The sequence below is a fragment of the Canis aureus genome, chromosome 13 (assembly GCF_053574225.1).
Source record: "Canis aureus isolate CA01 chromosome 13, VMU_Caureus_v.1.0, whole genome shotgun sequence".
Lineage (NCBI taxonomy): Eukaryota > Metazoa > Chordata > Mammalia > Carnivora > Canidae > Canis > Canis aureus.
In genome coordinates this window covers 18,705,998-18,722,664 of record NC_135623.1, presented here as the reverse complement: position 1 = coordinate 18,722,664, position 16,667 = coordinate 18,705,998, and the positions used below count along the sequence as shown (strand labels likewise).

The window sequence follows — 16,667 nt, the reverse complement described above, 5'->3', positions numbered from 1 at the left end:
AACTATGTATGTCGGAAAATTTTTAAAAATCTTCATGGTACACAGGGAAGTCTTTCTCAAAGTAAAATTTATACCTAGCCAAACTATTATTCCAAAGAGAAGTCAAAATAGAGACATATAGAGATTAAGAGGATTGCCTATGGACTCTCACGAAACAGCTATTAAAGGATTTACTTTAATAAGGTCACACAGGAAATCTCGGGATAAAAAGCAGGGGAACACAGAACTCCATAAGCTGCATAGGAGAAGTAAATTAGCTCATTGCTATTACTAAATATTGTTTTTCTTTTTTGCAAAAGTTTAACTTCTAAGTTTAACTTTAAATAATAATAACTAGGTGGTGGCAGGGCAGATTTCAATAAGGGTTAAAATATGTTTGCATATGAGTAACCCATTGTCTCAGCACCATTCAACAATAATGTATCATTTTCTTTCAGTTTATTTATTTGAGTAATCTCTCCCCCCAACATGGGGCTCCAACTCAGAACCCTGACACCACGAGTCACATGCTCTACTGACTGAGCCAGCTAGGTACTTCAGCAGTCCATCTTTTATTCTGCATATTACAAAGGCTAATTTTTGTCAAAGGCTGCAGATTTTATATGAAAATAAATCATCAAATGTATATTCAAAGGGTAACCAGTTTAGGTTAGAAACAAAATAAACAGCATCCAAATCTGTAGATGGGGCAGGGAGAAAGCAGGTAATATATAAAACATAATACCAAAAAGGTAGGACAAGGGGGGAAAAAAGGAAATGAATGGTAGACAGCACAAATATGGTGGTAGGTATTCATCCAAATATATTTATATTTATTATCATAAATACAATAGATTATAAATTCACCTGTTACAATACACGGATTATTAGATTTTATTTTTTAAAAAAACAAGTAACAGTGTTTCCAAATGATTACCACGAAAGGGAAAGGGAAAAGGATGTCTCCTTAGTAATTATAAAGATAATACTAAAATTAAGATTTATTATAAAGACAGCATGGAGTTAATGCAGAATAAGTATGACAGACCAATGGAATAATACAGAGAGATCAGAAACAGATTCCGTATATAGGAAAATTGCTGTATGACAGACATGTAATTGCCAATAAGTGGGAGAAAGGATGTACTAGTTGTATGGTGCTGAGACAATGGGTTATCCATATGTAAACAAAAAAATTAAATCCTTAAGTCATATTATGCACAAAGATCAGTGCTAAATGAGATAAAGACCCAAGTATGACACAAAACTTGACAATTCTTAGCAGTAAATACAGAAGAAAATGATATCCAGGTAGAGAAAGATTTCTTAAATAAGTCATAAAAGCAAAGCTCGTAAAGCAAGAGATTGATTAATTTAACCCCATTAAAGTTTCTTAATCTTCCATGTAAAAGTACATTATTAATTTTAAACACACACACACAAGACATAGTCTGAAAGAAGATATTTTCAATGCATATAAATGACAAAGCATTGATATTCAGAATAATAAAGAACTATAAATCAATAAAAAGAAATGACAACCCAATGGAAAATGGAAAAAGGATACAAAAAGTCAATTCCCCAAAGAAGAAAGCAAAGTGGTCAATAAACATATGAAAAGATACTCAACCTTATTGGTAGCCAGGGAAACAAATATTATAAAAATAATGGGATATCACTTCATGTTTATCATAATAATAGGTAAAATTTTGTAAGTCTGAGAACTTTAAGTACTGAGCATTCAAAGAAGCAGAAACCCTTATACTTTGCCGCTAGAAGTATATATTTGCTCAACTACCTTAGAAAACAATCGGCCATTATGTAGTAAATTTGAGGATGCACATAATCAATAATTCATCTCCTAACTATATGTCCTAGAGAAATTCTCACACTTTTACATAAGGATACATGCACAAAAATGCTCTTATTAGCATTTCTTACAATTACAAAAAAAACTCAGAAATAGAGTAAATTAAGATGGATAAATTGTGATATAATCATATGTGGAATACTAATATAGCAGTTAAAATGAATGAACTCGAGGTACATATATCTACCTGAATCAATCTCTACAATATAATAATGAGTAGGAGAAAAGTCATGGAATGCCATTACAGTTTGACATCACTTAGAGGAATTTGTAAAAGAATACCAGTTATACCGGTTTTATTTTTGTATATGGAGGTATTGAAAAAACTCATTTATTATAGTGGTTATTCATAGGGTGAAGAGAGAAAGTTGCAATCAGGTGAGAGTATAGAAAAGTCTCAACTATATAAATTTAAATAGGGGCTCTCTGGCATAGACGGCTCAGTGTTGGTATGATAAAGCCAAGGTGTTTGGTGGGGAGGAGGCAATAAAAGGCTGTACATATTACTTCTTCTCTTTTCTGTATATTCCAAATTATTCCCCACAAACAAAATAAGAAAAGAAGATAATACAGATTATTAAGGCTTCCAAATTCCCAACGAATGTTTCTGAAAGCTCTCGTCTATGAGGAGTGGCACCAACAGACTGCAGCTCTATGTTGAGGGTGGTCTGGTGAGGAGCACAGACAAGCTAGGACCTCCCACCGGCAGTCCCAGAGAGGGTGTGAGCCCCCTGACAGCTGCTGCAACTTCTGAAAACAGGGAATAGGGAGGACTTTAAAAGTGAGTGGCAGTCAATAACAATAAAGGAATGTGATTTTGACATGGAATAGAGTTGTCCGGATAATACACGGTCTAATGGTGCTTCTTCACCTTTCCATATCATGGCGCAAATGGATATCTGTCTGGCACACTGGAGTGAGGCTATCACCTTGGGTGCTCCAGCTGCCCAGGTCCTACCTGGGTCCCTGAGAGATAAGTAGATCAATAGTACACAAGAGCGCATCTCACAATATCACACAAAGGCAGCCACCTTGCAGTACACCAGTGTGCCACAACACACCTTCTGAGAAGCTTTGACCCAAGAGATATTATTTTTTTTCATATCTAAAAGTAGGTAAAATTACAAACCATTCCAAACTCTGGCAGCGCTTAGCATTTTACGGTTCCACAGCTCTCCAAAAGGAGTACACTCAGAGTCACAATTACTCTGCTTGAATTTGTGCAGCAGCAATTAGGAACAGAAAGAGCTAGTACAAAAGAACAGCCAAACAGGGTCCGAAGACATATGGAGAACTCCCTCCAATTCATACACCAGCATCATATCAGGATGTGATCAAACGAGACTGGAATGTGGAAGCAGGCAATCTAGGTAGTGTATGTGGAGTACACCATTATAGAGGGCAGAAACCAAACAGGACAGGACGAAGAAAGTCCTTCACCAACACCTTAGTGGGGAGGGACTGGTAGGTCACACCAGTGGGCCATTCTAGTTATGTTAGCCCATGACCTGGAATTTCTACATATGTTAATCACACATATGTTAAACATAGCTCATCTATAGAACCGATTAAACATTTTTCAAACCACTTCATCTCTGTTCTCCTAAAGTCTCAAGTTCACCAAGCTCTATCAGGTGGAAACACAGTAAGGTCACTGAACTGGGTAGATCCAACTTACATTTGTAGTCACTGTTTCATACCTCAGTGACTGAGACCAGATAACTAGTGTTTGTGCTAAGAAAGTACCTGCAGAGGGCAATTTCTCAACCTCTTTGTAAGTGAGCCACCTGACACCCAGATACAGCATGGCAAGCTTGGTAAAAGGCAGAGATAACGTGGTACAGCCATATTGGATGCCAAAATACTGAAATGGCTTCCATATTTTATCAGTAATTAGCCACTCCTAGAGCCCTCGACCATTCCATGTGACCACACTGTCACACTTGCCCCTCTCCCAGGATGCCATCTTCCCATAGTCCAGGAACCAAAGTGCTAATGCCTAGCACAGCAGGGCGTCACCAGGGCTGTTAAATATTTTGAATGGACGAAGATGACCCACCACACCCATTCTTGAATGCTCACTTCCCTGCTAGCATCATCATCTCTTGGCTCCTAAGACAAAATAGCATCTCTTGTTGGCTGGTTTTGCCTCAAGTTCTCAAACCAAAATAAAATACGTCTCTGGCAACACTAAACTACTCAACCAGGCTTAGAGGCTAGATGCCAGGCTTAGGAGGAAGAAAGGACCTTTTAATCGCATGGCCACAGCTTTGTTGGGGAACTTGACCTTCCCCTCAAGTGTGAGACAAGAGATGTTCTGACCCTCAGCACAAAAGGCCAAACCTGGTCACTTTCCCAGACAAGTCCCTCCTCATGAGCCATCCTTCCTCCATCCCATGCCCCCTGCCAGGCAGTTTCCCTGTTCCCCATTATTCCAAAACTTATTTCTCATGAGACCAGGACACTTCTTTGACAATTGAGTTCACTGAGTGATCTGGGGAGAACTTGCCCCTGGAATATGCAGCAACACCACAGTATCATCCCTGTCATCTGCAGAGTCAAGAGGACGTAGCACAGAGCTGGGAGGGAGGGAACAAAACAACTGCCCATGGGGCAGAGGATGGAGGGAGAAGGGTTATTCATGGCACCAAGAGTTCAGCTGTTCATCCAGGGACTCAAAGGAGGAGGGCAGGAATTACATTTGGTAAGGCCACCAGGCATCACTCTGGGAAACAAGGGAAAAAGCCAAAGCAGCACGGCTGCACCTACTCACCGGGGCTGGTTATTGTCAGGAGGTCAAGCTGCCGCTGTTGCTGCAAAAGAAAACATAGTGTGAGATCACTGAATTGAGCCAGAGCCAAACTGTGTTTAGCAGCTCAAGGGGGAAAATGCAAAAGAGATGTTCCGACACACAGAGCAGAGTATAAGGTGGAGAATATGGTGCTCACTCACAATTCTGCATGGAGGCACTGCACCCAGAGACAAAGGGAATGGATGGCTTTTTTGTTCAACCCGAGATGTTCAGAAGTGAGAGGTCTTAGAGGTCTTCCAGTCAAACCTTTACTAAGGAAAAGGCCATGGGCTCATTCCTCTGTACCCGTGGCCTTTGCTCACACTGGCTGCGCTGGTTAAGTGTCTCATATCCTGGCAATCCTCTTTGCCTTGGGTCCTCATGTCACTGCCACCCTCCTTATATTCCTTTCTAACCAAGGTACTCCTGGGCGGGTTTATTTTTTTAATTTACTCAGCAATGCTATGACAATTTTAATTACTGATGATCAAACCATTCCTTCTCTAATTGAATCCTTATCTCCTTGTACCATACAACAATCACAGCAAATATCTGTCTGGCACACTGGGCCATATGGATGAGGCTGCTTATGCTTGAAGGCCTCTAGCACTTGCTGATCCAAGGGCTGAGGAGATCAATATCTCAGTGGGCTTGCCCCACATCACAGCATACCTACAGGGAGGCTCTGTCCTGAACTGGATGTTATGGGAACCATGAAGACGGAGAAGTGGGTATTGGAGGCTAGGGGTGGGGCAGTGAGCAACTCTCTTAGAGATTTAAGTCAGGATTTCTTAAGCCTCAGAGGACTTCTTTCTCTTTTCTACACTTGATTTTCCATAAGCAGTTCTGGAAATCCGTATTTTTTTTTTTCTCAAGAGGGGACCAAGCAAACTCCACTTTGAGAATCACTGCTCTAGGCTACACACTGTAGGAGTTTCTGATTATCTGATGTTTCTTCTAATGGATTCTTTGCCATATTTCACCTTATCTGCATTTTCTGCTCTATCCTGCCTCTCTCCAAGAATGGACAACAGTTTCCTGAAATCCTGCTTAAACAGAAATGGGAAGGCAGAAACACTTTTTAAGTAACAACTATAGGCCAGGCAGGGTACCAGGGGCTTTAATGTATCATTTCTTTTCATACTTTTGGCAATAGGGCGGGGTTGGTATTGCATGAGGTTCAGAGAGGAAAATTATCTGCCTGAGACCACATCTTCATTAAATGGCAGGGCCAGGATTAGAACTCAGTCAGTTCTGATGGTGGCTTGAAAGTCGAAAATATAACGATATGCATAAATCATTATGATGGTGTCTGATACTTAACAGAGGCTCAGTAAAAAGATCTTCAGTATTGTGTTGGTGGTGTTGGTATCACTATCGTCCATGTAGCCCTTGGTTTATATAAGCTGTTTCTTCCTTTTTCATAGAATTATGGATACTTGGGGGGTACCTGGGTGGTTCAGTCAGTTAAGGGCCTGACTCTTGATTTCGGCTCAGGTCATGATCTCAGGGTCCTGGGATGGAACCGCGTGTTGGGTTCCATGCTCAGCAGGGAGTCTGCCCGAGATTCTCTCTCCCTCTCCTTCCCCGCCCCCACTCACATGTGCACACTCACTCTGTCTAAAATAAAAATCTTAAAGAAAAAATAATTATGGATAATTGGAGCTCAAAGGTCATTGAGTTTGACCTGCTATCAGGATAGGAATCCCCTCTGCAATGACCCCACCAAGTTGTATGAACTGCTTTTTTCATCCCTTTTCTTGACGAGAAACTCCCTATTTCTTATCAGTTGGTTAGCACTCCTTTGAGCGGGGTTAAAAGCAGCTTCCCCATGACATCATCACTGTTTCTAGTTGCCTCAGCCCACAACAAAAGTTTGGGCATCTGCACATCTGTGTCTTCTCTCCAGGCTAAATATGCCCAGTTCCTATGTCCTTTCCTCATAAGACCTGGTCTCAAATCTCCTTGCCCTCATGTATTCTTTCTCCTCTAACTCTGATCTGTGCCGGTCAAAACCTTTTTAAGATTTTCTCTACCCCTTACTTCAATGACTTCTCATGAGCCTAAAAGCAGATCTGTATCCCTTCAGACTTCTCAGTCAACATCAGTGTTTTCCTGCCAGTTCCTAACTCATTCCAGTTGACATTTTCAAGCAAACAATGCAACTCCAATATGTCACTGACCTACATTGTGAACACACATCCTCACTCTGAAAAGAAACACCCCCACCCACAAGCTAGAAGGAATGCTGGAGCCAGACCGCCTTCCCTCCCAAACACAGAACCAGGCCAGTAGCATGACTGGCTCAAGCTGCCTTTGCCAAGGCCAACCTGTGTGACTCGGCGCTTCTCTCATGCATGAGGAAAGAATACAGCGTGTCTCTCTATTGTTCCATGAGCCTGACTTTGTGATGACTGGTTGGTGAAAGAAGTTTATTTATGTGAAAAAAGTCTATGTCCTAATTAAGTGCTATCTCTAAATGGTGACTCTGTGTCCAGACTCCAGTGGAGAAAAAAAAAAAAAAGAGAGAAGAAAACCTGACAGGAGGCAGACAGACATGGGCTGGTGTCTTGGCTTCTCTGTGGAGTGTGGACAACTTACTGTATGTCTCTGGCCTCAAACTTCACACCCACAAAATGAGGGCGTGAAATACCTTTAGGGATAGGGAGTCCAATGCAACCAGGTACGTGCGCGTGGGCTCCCTCTTCTGGTACACAGCGATCCCTGAGAATCCCTGTAGACCACGCGGGGGCTCAAAGGACAGAGTCCGAATGCAGAAGGGACCACATTTTCGGCTCTCCTCTCACATTGCAATTTTCAGGGCATGCGTGTCTTCCACACGGTTGGAAAGCATCTCAAGGGCCTGGACGGTGTATTATTCAGTCCATGGCATACGGTAGCCCTCAGGAAGCATTTGCTAAATTCAATGAAGCATTCCTGAGATCCACATCATCCTTTTAACCCTCCCACCCCATGCCTTTGCTCATGCTGTTCTCTCTGCCTAATCTTTCGTCATCTTCTGCCTTCTTGGAGTTGCCCCCCGTCCCTCACTGCTCGAGACGCCCACGATGTCTTCTCTGCACACCGACTTCCAAACCTAACCTCCTTCTGTTCTGTCCTTTGAACAGTTCACGCTTTGTTCTTCTGATGCATCTTGCAAAGCCAACCTTTTGTATCACACCCTGTTTTAACTGTTTCTTCTGCTTCTCTCTTGAGGTCCTTACCCAGGGATAAGACTGGCATTTCATCCGTTTCCAGCGCCAGCACAAAGGTCTGGAAGGAATGTTTGAGGTCATCTGGTTCAAATGATTCAACTGTTGTGTCACTCCCTCTGCTGCGGCCCCGTTAGGCAGGAATCAGTCAGCATGGAAAGCACCAAGCCCCTTCCGCTATAGAGGCCTCCCTCCGCCACGTCTTTAGGCTTTCTTGCCTTTATGATTTTGTTCCTGTCCTCTCCACAGCCAGCAGTACTGCTGTCCACCTCCCATAGGAGACCCTCCTTTTTTCCCCCCCACCCACAGGATCACTGTGTCTCTCGGACTCCAGCAGCTCCTGCTCGGTACCCCTCCCGTGGGGGGGAAGTCAGTCTAACCGGGTGACAGGCCCACCGAACCTCCAGTGCACAGACATGTGTGTGCACCACCTAGTGGCCTAAGCACGGCCGTGTAGGCTATTGTTTAGACTGCAGCTCTTAAGGCAGGACTGCAAGATCTGCCTTTTCCGTGTGTAGGTGAGAATGAAAAAGCAAAAATAAAGATTCTTGCAAGAATCACTGTGCAATGAGTTTCCCTAAGCAATTGGAATATCCAAATTATTCTGTCAAAGTCCTTCAAAAATAAAAGGGACGGAGCGCAGGAGAATTTTTTCATCACTCAGTAGTCGGCCTCTGTCATCATTTGGGACCGTCAACGAAAACGGTGCGACGTTTATAAGATTAGGGCACATGACTTGCATGTAATGTACAAGCAGCTATGGAGACAGTGGGGTGCGCTGGGGTGAACAGCGACCAGATCGGAGTCAGCTGCTGACAGAGAGCGATGGGGGCCTGTCCTGTGGAGAGGAGACATGACCCACCTGCCTGGGCGGCGGGATTGGCGCGGGCTACATGGGTGTGCCAGCAGTGGCGAGTGCCTGTGTGTACCTGTGTGCACACGCCTGGGATTAAGGGGCGTTTGGGGAGAACGTTCCTTCTCAGGTGAAGGAATTCCCGCACATATCTCGGGGCCTCCTGAAGTGGGGGTACGCCAGGCAGGCCAGGCACGAGTTGACGGAGACACTTGGCTGTGCATGGGCCCTGCACGCAGCCTTCCCTGGTAAAGGTGCTGCCCGACAGACATCCAGAGACACCCATTTCTGTGCTTGACCACCACACGGTAAGCACCGAGTCACGACTGCATAAAGACCCTGGGCGTTGGGGGGTTCCCAGGGCAACAGGAACATTCTCCGAGTTGGGTTCCAGCCAGGGTAGCCAGGTACCTAGAGCGGATGCTTGAGGAAATCTTGGCCAACACACCTGCTCCGGGAGTTATCCTGACTCCCCCACGCAGTCAGGGGAAGCTCTTTCGTTAATGCGGTGTCACTCCAATTCCAGTCACAGATAACTGCCCCAAGGGTGAAAATACTGAAAAATGGGTCAGTTAGAAACCTTACCCAGGAATTTTGGATTTTTATGGGTTCAATTATTCTCAATGAAACCTACTGCTTTCTCAAGTTCAACAATCCATCTTTAAAAATTTTGTAATTATGAAAACAACACATGCTTATTTTTAATAATTTTCCAAATTCCCAGAAAACTGAGAAAGTAAAAATTAACAAAATACCACCACTGAGAGAGAGCCACAGTTAGCATTTTGGTGTACTTTCTTGTCATCTTTCTTGCTTGTGTTTAATTTAACGAGATCCTATTTATATATAATGAATGAAGTACTTTTTAATCTCGTGCAATTTTATATTTTTTTGTCTCAGGCTGAGTCTTTGTTCTGAAGTATGAGAATGAAAATCACATATATTTCTTGTCATAATGGATATGTTTGCTCTTAAAATTGTGGTTTTGTTTCTAGCCCCTTTTTCAGGGAAGGTGGCATTAATCAACAAGATAATCAGTAGAATACTACTTGGTAATTTGTTTTGCAAGGAGGCAGTTTGAAAAGCCCAGCAACTGCAGCCTCGTGATGCAGACAAAGGCCCCTGAATATGGGGAAGACTCTTCCAGGCAATATCCAACCAGGAAGGTCTTCCTTTTTCATATCTGAAGCCCCTCTCACAGCAGTTTCAGAGAGTATTCTGTAGAAAGAGTCAAACTCAACATGAGACAAGAGTGTGAATCCTGATTTTGTCATCGCTGAGCAGTGTTGTCCTAGGCATGCTACTTAGGCTGGCTGGCAGTTAGGTACCTCATCCATAAAAAGAGTGTAGACCAACTTGCAGGAGACTAACAGGAAGGGGAAGCTGAGAAAAAGAGAAAGAATCCCTCTGAACATGGGCTGGAGGGGAGGGGAGACACCAGGCAGAGAGGGGAGCAAGCACCCTGGCCGAAAGCCAGGAATCCTGAATCCCAGCTCCGGCTCTGCCCTCCCTCAGGGTAAGACTCTGGCCTTCTCACCATATGGCACTTAGTTTTTTACAACAGCATCTTAACTGGCTTCCCTAGTTCAAGTCTTGTCTCTTCCTTTCGTCCACATTGCAGCTGCACCTGGAGTGAACTTTCTAGAATGCACATCTCAAAACTTGTCAGGGTTCCTACTGGAAAAAGTGTAACCTTTGAGCTGTTACTGGACAATGTCCATGATCTGGTTCCTGCCTGCTAGCTCCTGTTCTCTCAGGCTCTGAGCTCCGGCCATGATGAACCACTTCTAGTTCCCCAAATTTGCTGCGCTCTCCCCTCTAGGCCTTTGCACAATCCCCTCTTCTTGGAACAATAATCCTGCATCCAACCTTCTTTGCCTGGCTAATTTCTACTTGTTACCCAGCTCTTGACTAGCATGCCACCCTTCTGTAAAGTCTGTCTAGATCTGCGAAGGCTGGCTGGATCTTGTCCTTATGCCCCTGACCTTCCCCGCCCGAGCACCATCACATTGCATTTCCCTGGCCCATCTACTCCTCTCCTCTCTACCTTGAGCTCCCTGTTCCCTGCGGGTAGCCCAGTGTCTGACCAACAGATGATGCTCCATAAAGATCTGCTGCTCACCTGTTACCAGAATGACAACTAAACAGGGCCCTACTGAATCATCAGAAGAGGTCTTTAGTTTTGTTCCCCTCTTTCCCAGTAGACATACACACACTGGCCCCCAAATTTTTCTCAGAATCCTGTTTCTGCCTTGGGGACCGAGGGATTGGACCACAGAGACTTTGGCCTTCTTCATCTAGATGGATAATTATGAGGCTATGGTTAAAAATGGACTTTTCATTTTGGTCACGAACTGCACTGCAATTACTTCTCAGAATGAGAAAGGGACGTGGTGTTCTGGGAGCTCAGGGGCTGGTTTGATGTGTGGGGTTCTGCGTGGTAGAAGAGAATAGTCGCTGATTATGTGTTCTGTTTTGCTTTCTGTGTTTCATGCAGAATAGCTATTTGGGGAAAAGTCAGTCTTTCGTGGCATAGACTGGAGATGATTTAAATAAGAGCACCAGGATCCCTGTGCATTCTCCCGTCAAGCCGGAGGCCGGCCATCCTGGAGTAGACCTGCAGATCAACACCGTCCAGAACCAAGGGGCACAGGGGCACAGGCACACATCTGGAACCAGGGCTTGGGCCCTCCTTTGCCTGTAATCCTGCTTTCTTGTTCAGTTGCTCCCCTCTCCATGGAGCCACATCTCCATGGATGCCTTTTTTTTTTTTTTAAGATTTTATTTAGTTATTCATGATAGACAGACTGAGAGAGAGACAGTGAGAGAGAGAGAGAGAGAGAGAGAGGCAGAGGGAGAAGCAGGCTCCATGCAGGGAACCCAACGTGGGACTCGATCCTGGGACTCCAGGATGACGCCCTGGGCTGAAGGCAGGCGCTTAAACTGCTGAGCCACCCAGGCTGCCCCATGGATGCCTTTTCAAGGCATCTAGGGCTCTCACGCCCCGTCCCAGCCCTACCCCCGGCACAGCCTGTGCCCAGAAGAGTATTTCCTATGCCTTTGGCCTCTCTCTAAACTCGCTGCTTCTGATCTTTCTTATTTCAGTCTGGCATCCTCACTGGCTGTAGGATTGATCATTCTAAAATTAAATTTCTCCTTTCTCAGAATAATTTAATGATTCACATTGTATTTCTGATAAAGAGTAGATTTCTTAGCTTGACATTCAAGGAAGGTGTGAAAAATCTCCATAGGCTTTATGTGCTATTTGAAAAAGTAGTTTTCATATTTTAATATAAACTTATAGTTGGAAAACAAACAAAAGGTTACCCATTATGTTCAGAACCAAACTCCAGACAACAAAGGTGGGCCTAATCATGTGGGTCAGGGTCATATCTAGAGGACTGGCTCTCACCTGGTGGGGGCAGGGATACAGAGCCGGGATTATGAAGACTTGGGAAGCACCATCTCGAGGCCCTGAGCTCATGCCCACACGGCTCTGACGTGGGGTGCCCGCCTTCTACTTGCCTGACTGTACTGTCACCTTCCCTGCTCCCCAGCCCACCTCCTGCCCTCGACAGGGCCCTCTTTCCGCTGCTCCTCATGCTAAACAACTGCCATGCACCGTGGCTTTCCCAGAAAGCACTGTGCACTCACTCTTTGACCCTTCACTTATTTATTTGTTGGTTAATTCAACAAACATCAATTGAGCATCTACTCTGTGCCAGCCATGTTCCTGAGGATAGGACAAGAGAGAGAGAGCCTCTGTTTTCAGAGATCGCTAATAGCGAAATGGAAAAGACAGACATATGAAGCAAATAATCATATAACATGAATTAACCTCAATTATAGTAAGTGCTCCAAAGAAAAACAAGAAAAGGTAATATGACCAGGGTTCCAAGTACCCCTCCAGCCTTACCCGGCTCACAGGCTGCCGCCCGGATACACCCCAGGCATCCCCAAACCCATCACCTTCTAGGGGAACCTGAGCAGTGGCTGAGGCTCAGCCTCCCTTTGGGCACCTACTCCCATCAGGATAATAAAAAGTGCATTAGCCTTTTCCTGGGGACAGAGTGAGCCTCACTCAAGGCAGAAAGAGAATCCCCGACGAGGGGTTAATTCCGCAGGAAGCAGACTGGGGTGGCAGACAAAAGCTGGGGCTGCACGTGTGAGATCCCTTCAATATATTTTGCTGAGTGTTTTCTGCTCGGAGCTTCCTGTTCTTGGAAAAGTCAGGCATGCAAGTGGCTTTCATCCCCGGGGCAGCTTAAAGGAGCGTTTTCGTTCAGCCTCTAGCAGTCTCTACAAGGCAGGGCAAGTGGAAATGGAGAGAAGCACAGAAGCTGCAAAGCCATTTGGAAGTGGGATGACTAGCAGCAAGGGCTGCAGCCCCTGCTGTTCACTGAGCACTTGCTACGGGCCAGGCCAGGGCTCGCCACCTTCTGAGGCAGCCACTGTTACCCCTTTTTACAAATGAAGAAGCTGAGGGCAGAGAGGTTAGATTACCTGCCCGAGCTCCCAGCTGCTAAGTGGAAGAGTCTAGATTCAAACTGATACTGTTGACCCCTGAAGCCTATGCTTGGTTAGTTGGGAGAGCCGTCATGGTGAGAAATGAGGGGAGCATCTTGGCTGACTCCCAGGTTTGTAGGCCGAGGGGCAGTGTGAGCTGTGGTGGGGGATGCTGCACAACTGCACAATGGGAACAGCCCGGCACGCGGGGAGTGGCAAGGCCACACTGACGAGTGAGGGACCCTTTGTCCTTTTCCTTCACTGTGTTCATAGCGTGGAATTCTACATTCACCTGTGTGCTTCTTTCAAAGACTTTTTTTTTTCTTTAAAGATTTGATTTATTTATTCATAAGAGACACAGAGAAAAAGAGAGAGAGATAGAGACACAGGCAGAGGGAGAAGCAGGCTCCATGCAGGGAGCCGGACGTGGGACTCGATCCTGAGTCTCCAGGATCAGGCCCTGGGCTGAAGGCAGGTGCTAAACCGCTGAGCCACCCAGGGATCCCCAATTTTTTTGTTTTTTAAAGTAAACTCTACACCCAGTGTGGGGCTTAAACCCACAGCCCTGAGATCAAGAGTTGCATGCCCCACCGATTGAGCCAGCCGGGCACCCCCATCTACCTGCGTTTATATTTGATTGCTGTCATGCTGATTGCAGTCTAGATTCCGTGACAGAAAGGACAGGGTTTAGCATCCCTGGCAGAGTGGACTGTGGTTAAATGTGTGTTCAAAGATTACATACAGGGGGCACCTTGATGGCTCAGCGGTTGAGGGTCTGCCATCAGCCCGGGGTGTGATCCCAGGGTCCTGGGATCGAATCTCACATCGGGCTCGCTGCATGGAGCCTGCTTCTCCCTCTGCCTGTGTCTCTGCCCCTCTCTGTGTCTCTCATGAATAAATAAATAGAATCTTAAAAAAAAAAAAAAAGATTACATGAGGAAGGGTAGGTCAGGTTTTTAAGGAGAGTTGGATAAACAGCTGAAACCCTCATTCCTGCCGGAGAGAAATGACACATGTCTCATTCTTAAAACCCCAAACAGTTAGAGGTGGGGCTTGTGTTAAAGGACTTAACCTCCCCAGCTCTGGAGGAAAGACCTGTGCATCAAAAAATAGCAAGAGGAAGGCTGTTCCAGTCGTGACTCAGAAGATTCCTTGCCAGGACAGATTGTTGCTCCCCTACCCTCTGCTCCAGCGATATGAGGCCGTGTGTGTGTGTGGGGGGGGGGGGCCCTGCAACAACAGACATGGAATCTAAAGTGATGGTGCAGGGGCACCTGGGTGGCTCAGGGTTGAGCGTTTGCCTTCGGCTCAGGTCGTGATCTTGGGGTCCTGGGATCGAGTCCTGCATCAGGGTCCCCACAGGGAGCCTGCTTCTCCCTCTGCCCGTGTCTCTGCCTCTCTGTGTGTCTCTCATGAATAAATAAATAAAATCTTAAAAAAATAAAGTGATGGTGCAGCTCAGAGCTGGAGAGGATGTATACATAAATGACAGATGCTCCCCGCCCCCCCCAACAGTTCAGTGCGCCCATGGACCTCACAGCACCCAGGTATTGATTTAATAGTCTCTCACATTATAATTAGGTGTTTACATACTGGTCTTTTTCTCCCTCCCTACCTCCACCTCTCCTCTCTCCATCTCTTATCCCCTGTCTTCTCCTCCCAGGTCAGGAGCTGCATATTTTTCATACCTCTGTATTTTCCCTGTATCTGCCTTCTGATAGGGCTTCAAGAATTCTGTTGCAGATGTACCATTTTATATTACTACCAGAGCAAGTTACATGATTGGAAATGCTCCTTCTTTATAGGTTTGGAGCAACTCACAACTTTCTTTTACAGGATCAAACTTCAAAGTTTAAAAAATATGCCCTCAGCTTATACTTTAAAACTGTATTACTCTTCATCCTTAAGGTCACCAGGATGCAGCATGAGAGTGGCCATCCCATAACACAGCCTCTGGGGTGTCAAGAGCAAGGAGCTTTGGAAATCACTTAGGAAAACTACCTTCTGTCAAAGCAAAGTAGACTGAGTCCTTGGAGGGAAAGGGAGCAGCTAGCTTGAGGTCACCTGGTTCATATTGTTCTGTACTATTTGCTTGCACACCTCCTTCAGTGGAGTGAGGGGAAAAAAAGGGGGATCTGTGTCTATATCTCAGTGCCTAGAAAAGCACAGATGCCTAGAAAAAATTTAAGGAAAGCAAGGGAATGGGGCAGGGGAGGATTTTGTTAGAAATTTATTTTGAGTTCCAGTGTCATGTTGTTTACTTGCTTGAACTGGCTTTAACTGAGGAGTTATCAAGAGGACCTCGTTCAAGTGGTGGTAACTGAAATGGCCCTGAAAGTATAAAAGCTATTTTACTTTTCACTGGGAAAGTGGGGTCAACTTTTAAGGAAAGATAGGAAAGGAGTCTGGATTGGCCATGACGCCCGCTTGAGCAATAAATAGTTCTTAAGACTACTGGGTATCTCCTGGAAACATCAACTGTTTGTTTATTTTCATATTTGGTATGAAATTTAGTATATAACACTCACTCCAAAGAAGAATTTGGAGAGGCTTACAATAAAAGAATGCCACAAAATAAAAACCATGTAACGAAAGACATGGAGGAAAAGAACCACAAGGCCAGGAGAAATCAGCTGGTGCTAGGCATGAGGTCATAACTCACAACTCACATCCTAAGATAACTGTGTTCACTTGCTAGGGGTGGGGTATGAATTTGGCCCTCATCTTTTTAGCAACCTCAGTATCAGTATCGTGGAAAACCTAGTTACAAAATACCCAATGTCCTAAGGGAAAAGCAAAACAACAAAAAATAATTAAAAACCCGAATACATAATTGGGGGTTGAATTATAGAATCCACCCTTCCTGACCCGAGGTCTGAGGGAAATCTTTCCTTAGGGTCCTTAGATATAGGGTGAAGGGTTTGGCCAGGTCGTGCAGTGAAATATCAGCAGAGCTATATTTGGATCCCTATGATACTTTTTGAATAGGGCCTCGGCGGCACAGCATAGGTGACATGTGGTGGTGGTGAGCCCTGGGGCCAGAACAAGAAGCTGTAGGTCTGTGTCATGGATGACAGCAAAGGACAGACAATGGCTACAAACTCCAGCTCAGATACTCATGAGTGGGATGGCCCTTCAACAAACTACATAACCTCTTATTTCATGTGTCTAAAACGGGGATAAGAAGAGTCTTTAACCCAAAACATCATTTCATTCAGAATTTTTATAATACAACAAACATTATATTATGGGATATAATATAAAATCCACACCTTTTTTAAGATGAAATATAGGACTCAATAAAATATTAAAGTTTCCAATTTTTGAGAGTATCAAGGTCACTCTCCCCTACTTACGCAGATGAGCTTGGAGGATCTGACTTCTAAAAAGATTTTATTGCACTCAAGTAAGTGCTCAACAAAATCCTTTTGTTCCCATTCTTCCTGAGATTTAGCC

At 44.8% G+C, this 16,667-nt stretch overlaps 1 protein-coding gene across 11 annotated transcripts in view; it reads right to left on the bottom strand.

The window, feature by feature from the left end:
• LOC144281984 (BEN domain-containing protein 5) overlaps positions 1 to 16,667 on the bottom strand; it is a 1,369,676-nt gene that overhangs the window by 308,675 nt on the left and 1,044,334 nt on the right. For all 11 annotated transcript variants that reach the window (XM_077845011.1, XM_077845003.1, XM_077845014.1 and 8 more), the window contains one exon: positions 4,623 to 4,662. In XM_077845011.1, the coding sequence (XP_077701137.1) occupies positions 4,623 to 4,662 (40 nt within the window). The remainder of the gene's footprint in view (positions 1 to 4,622; positions 4,663 to 16,667) is intronic.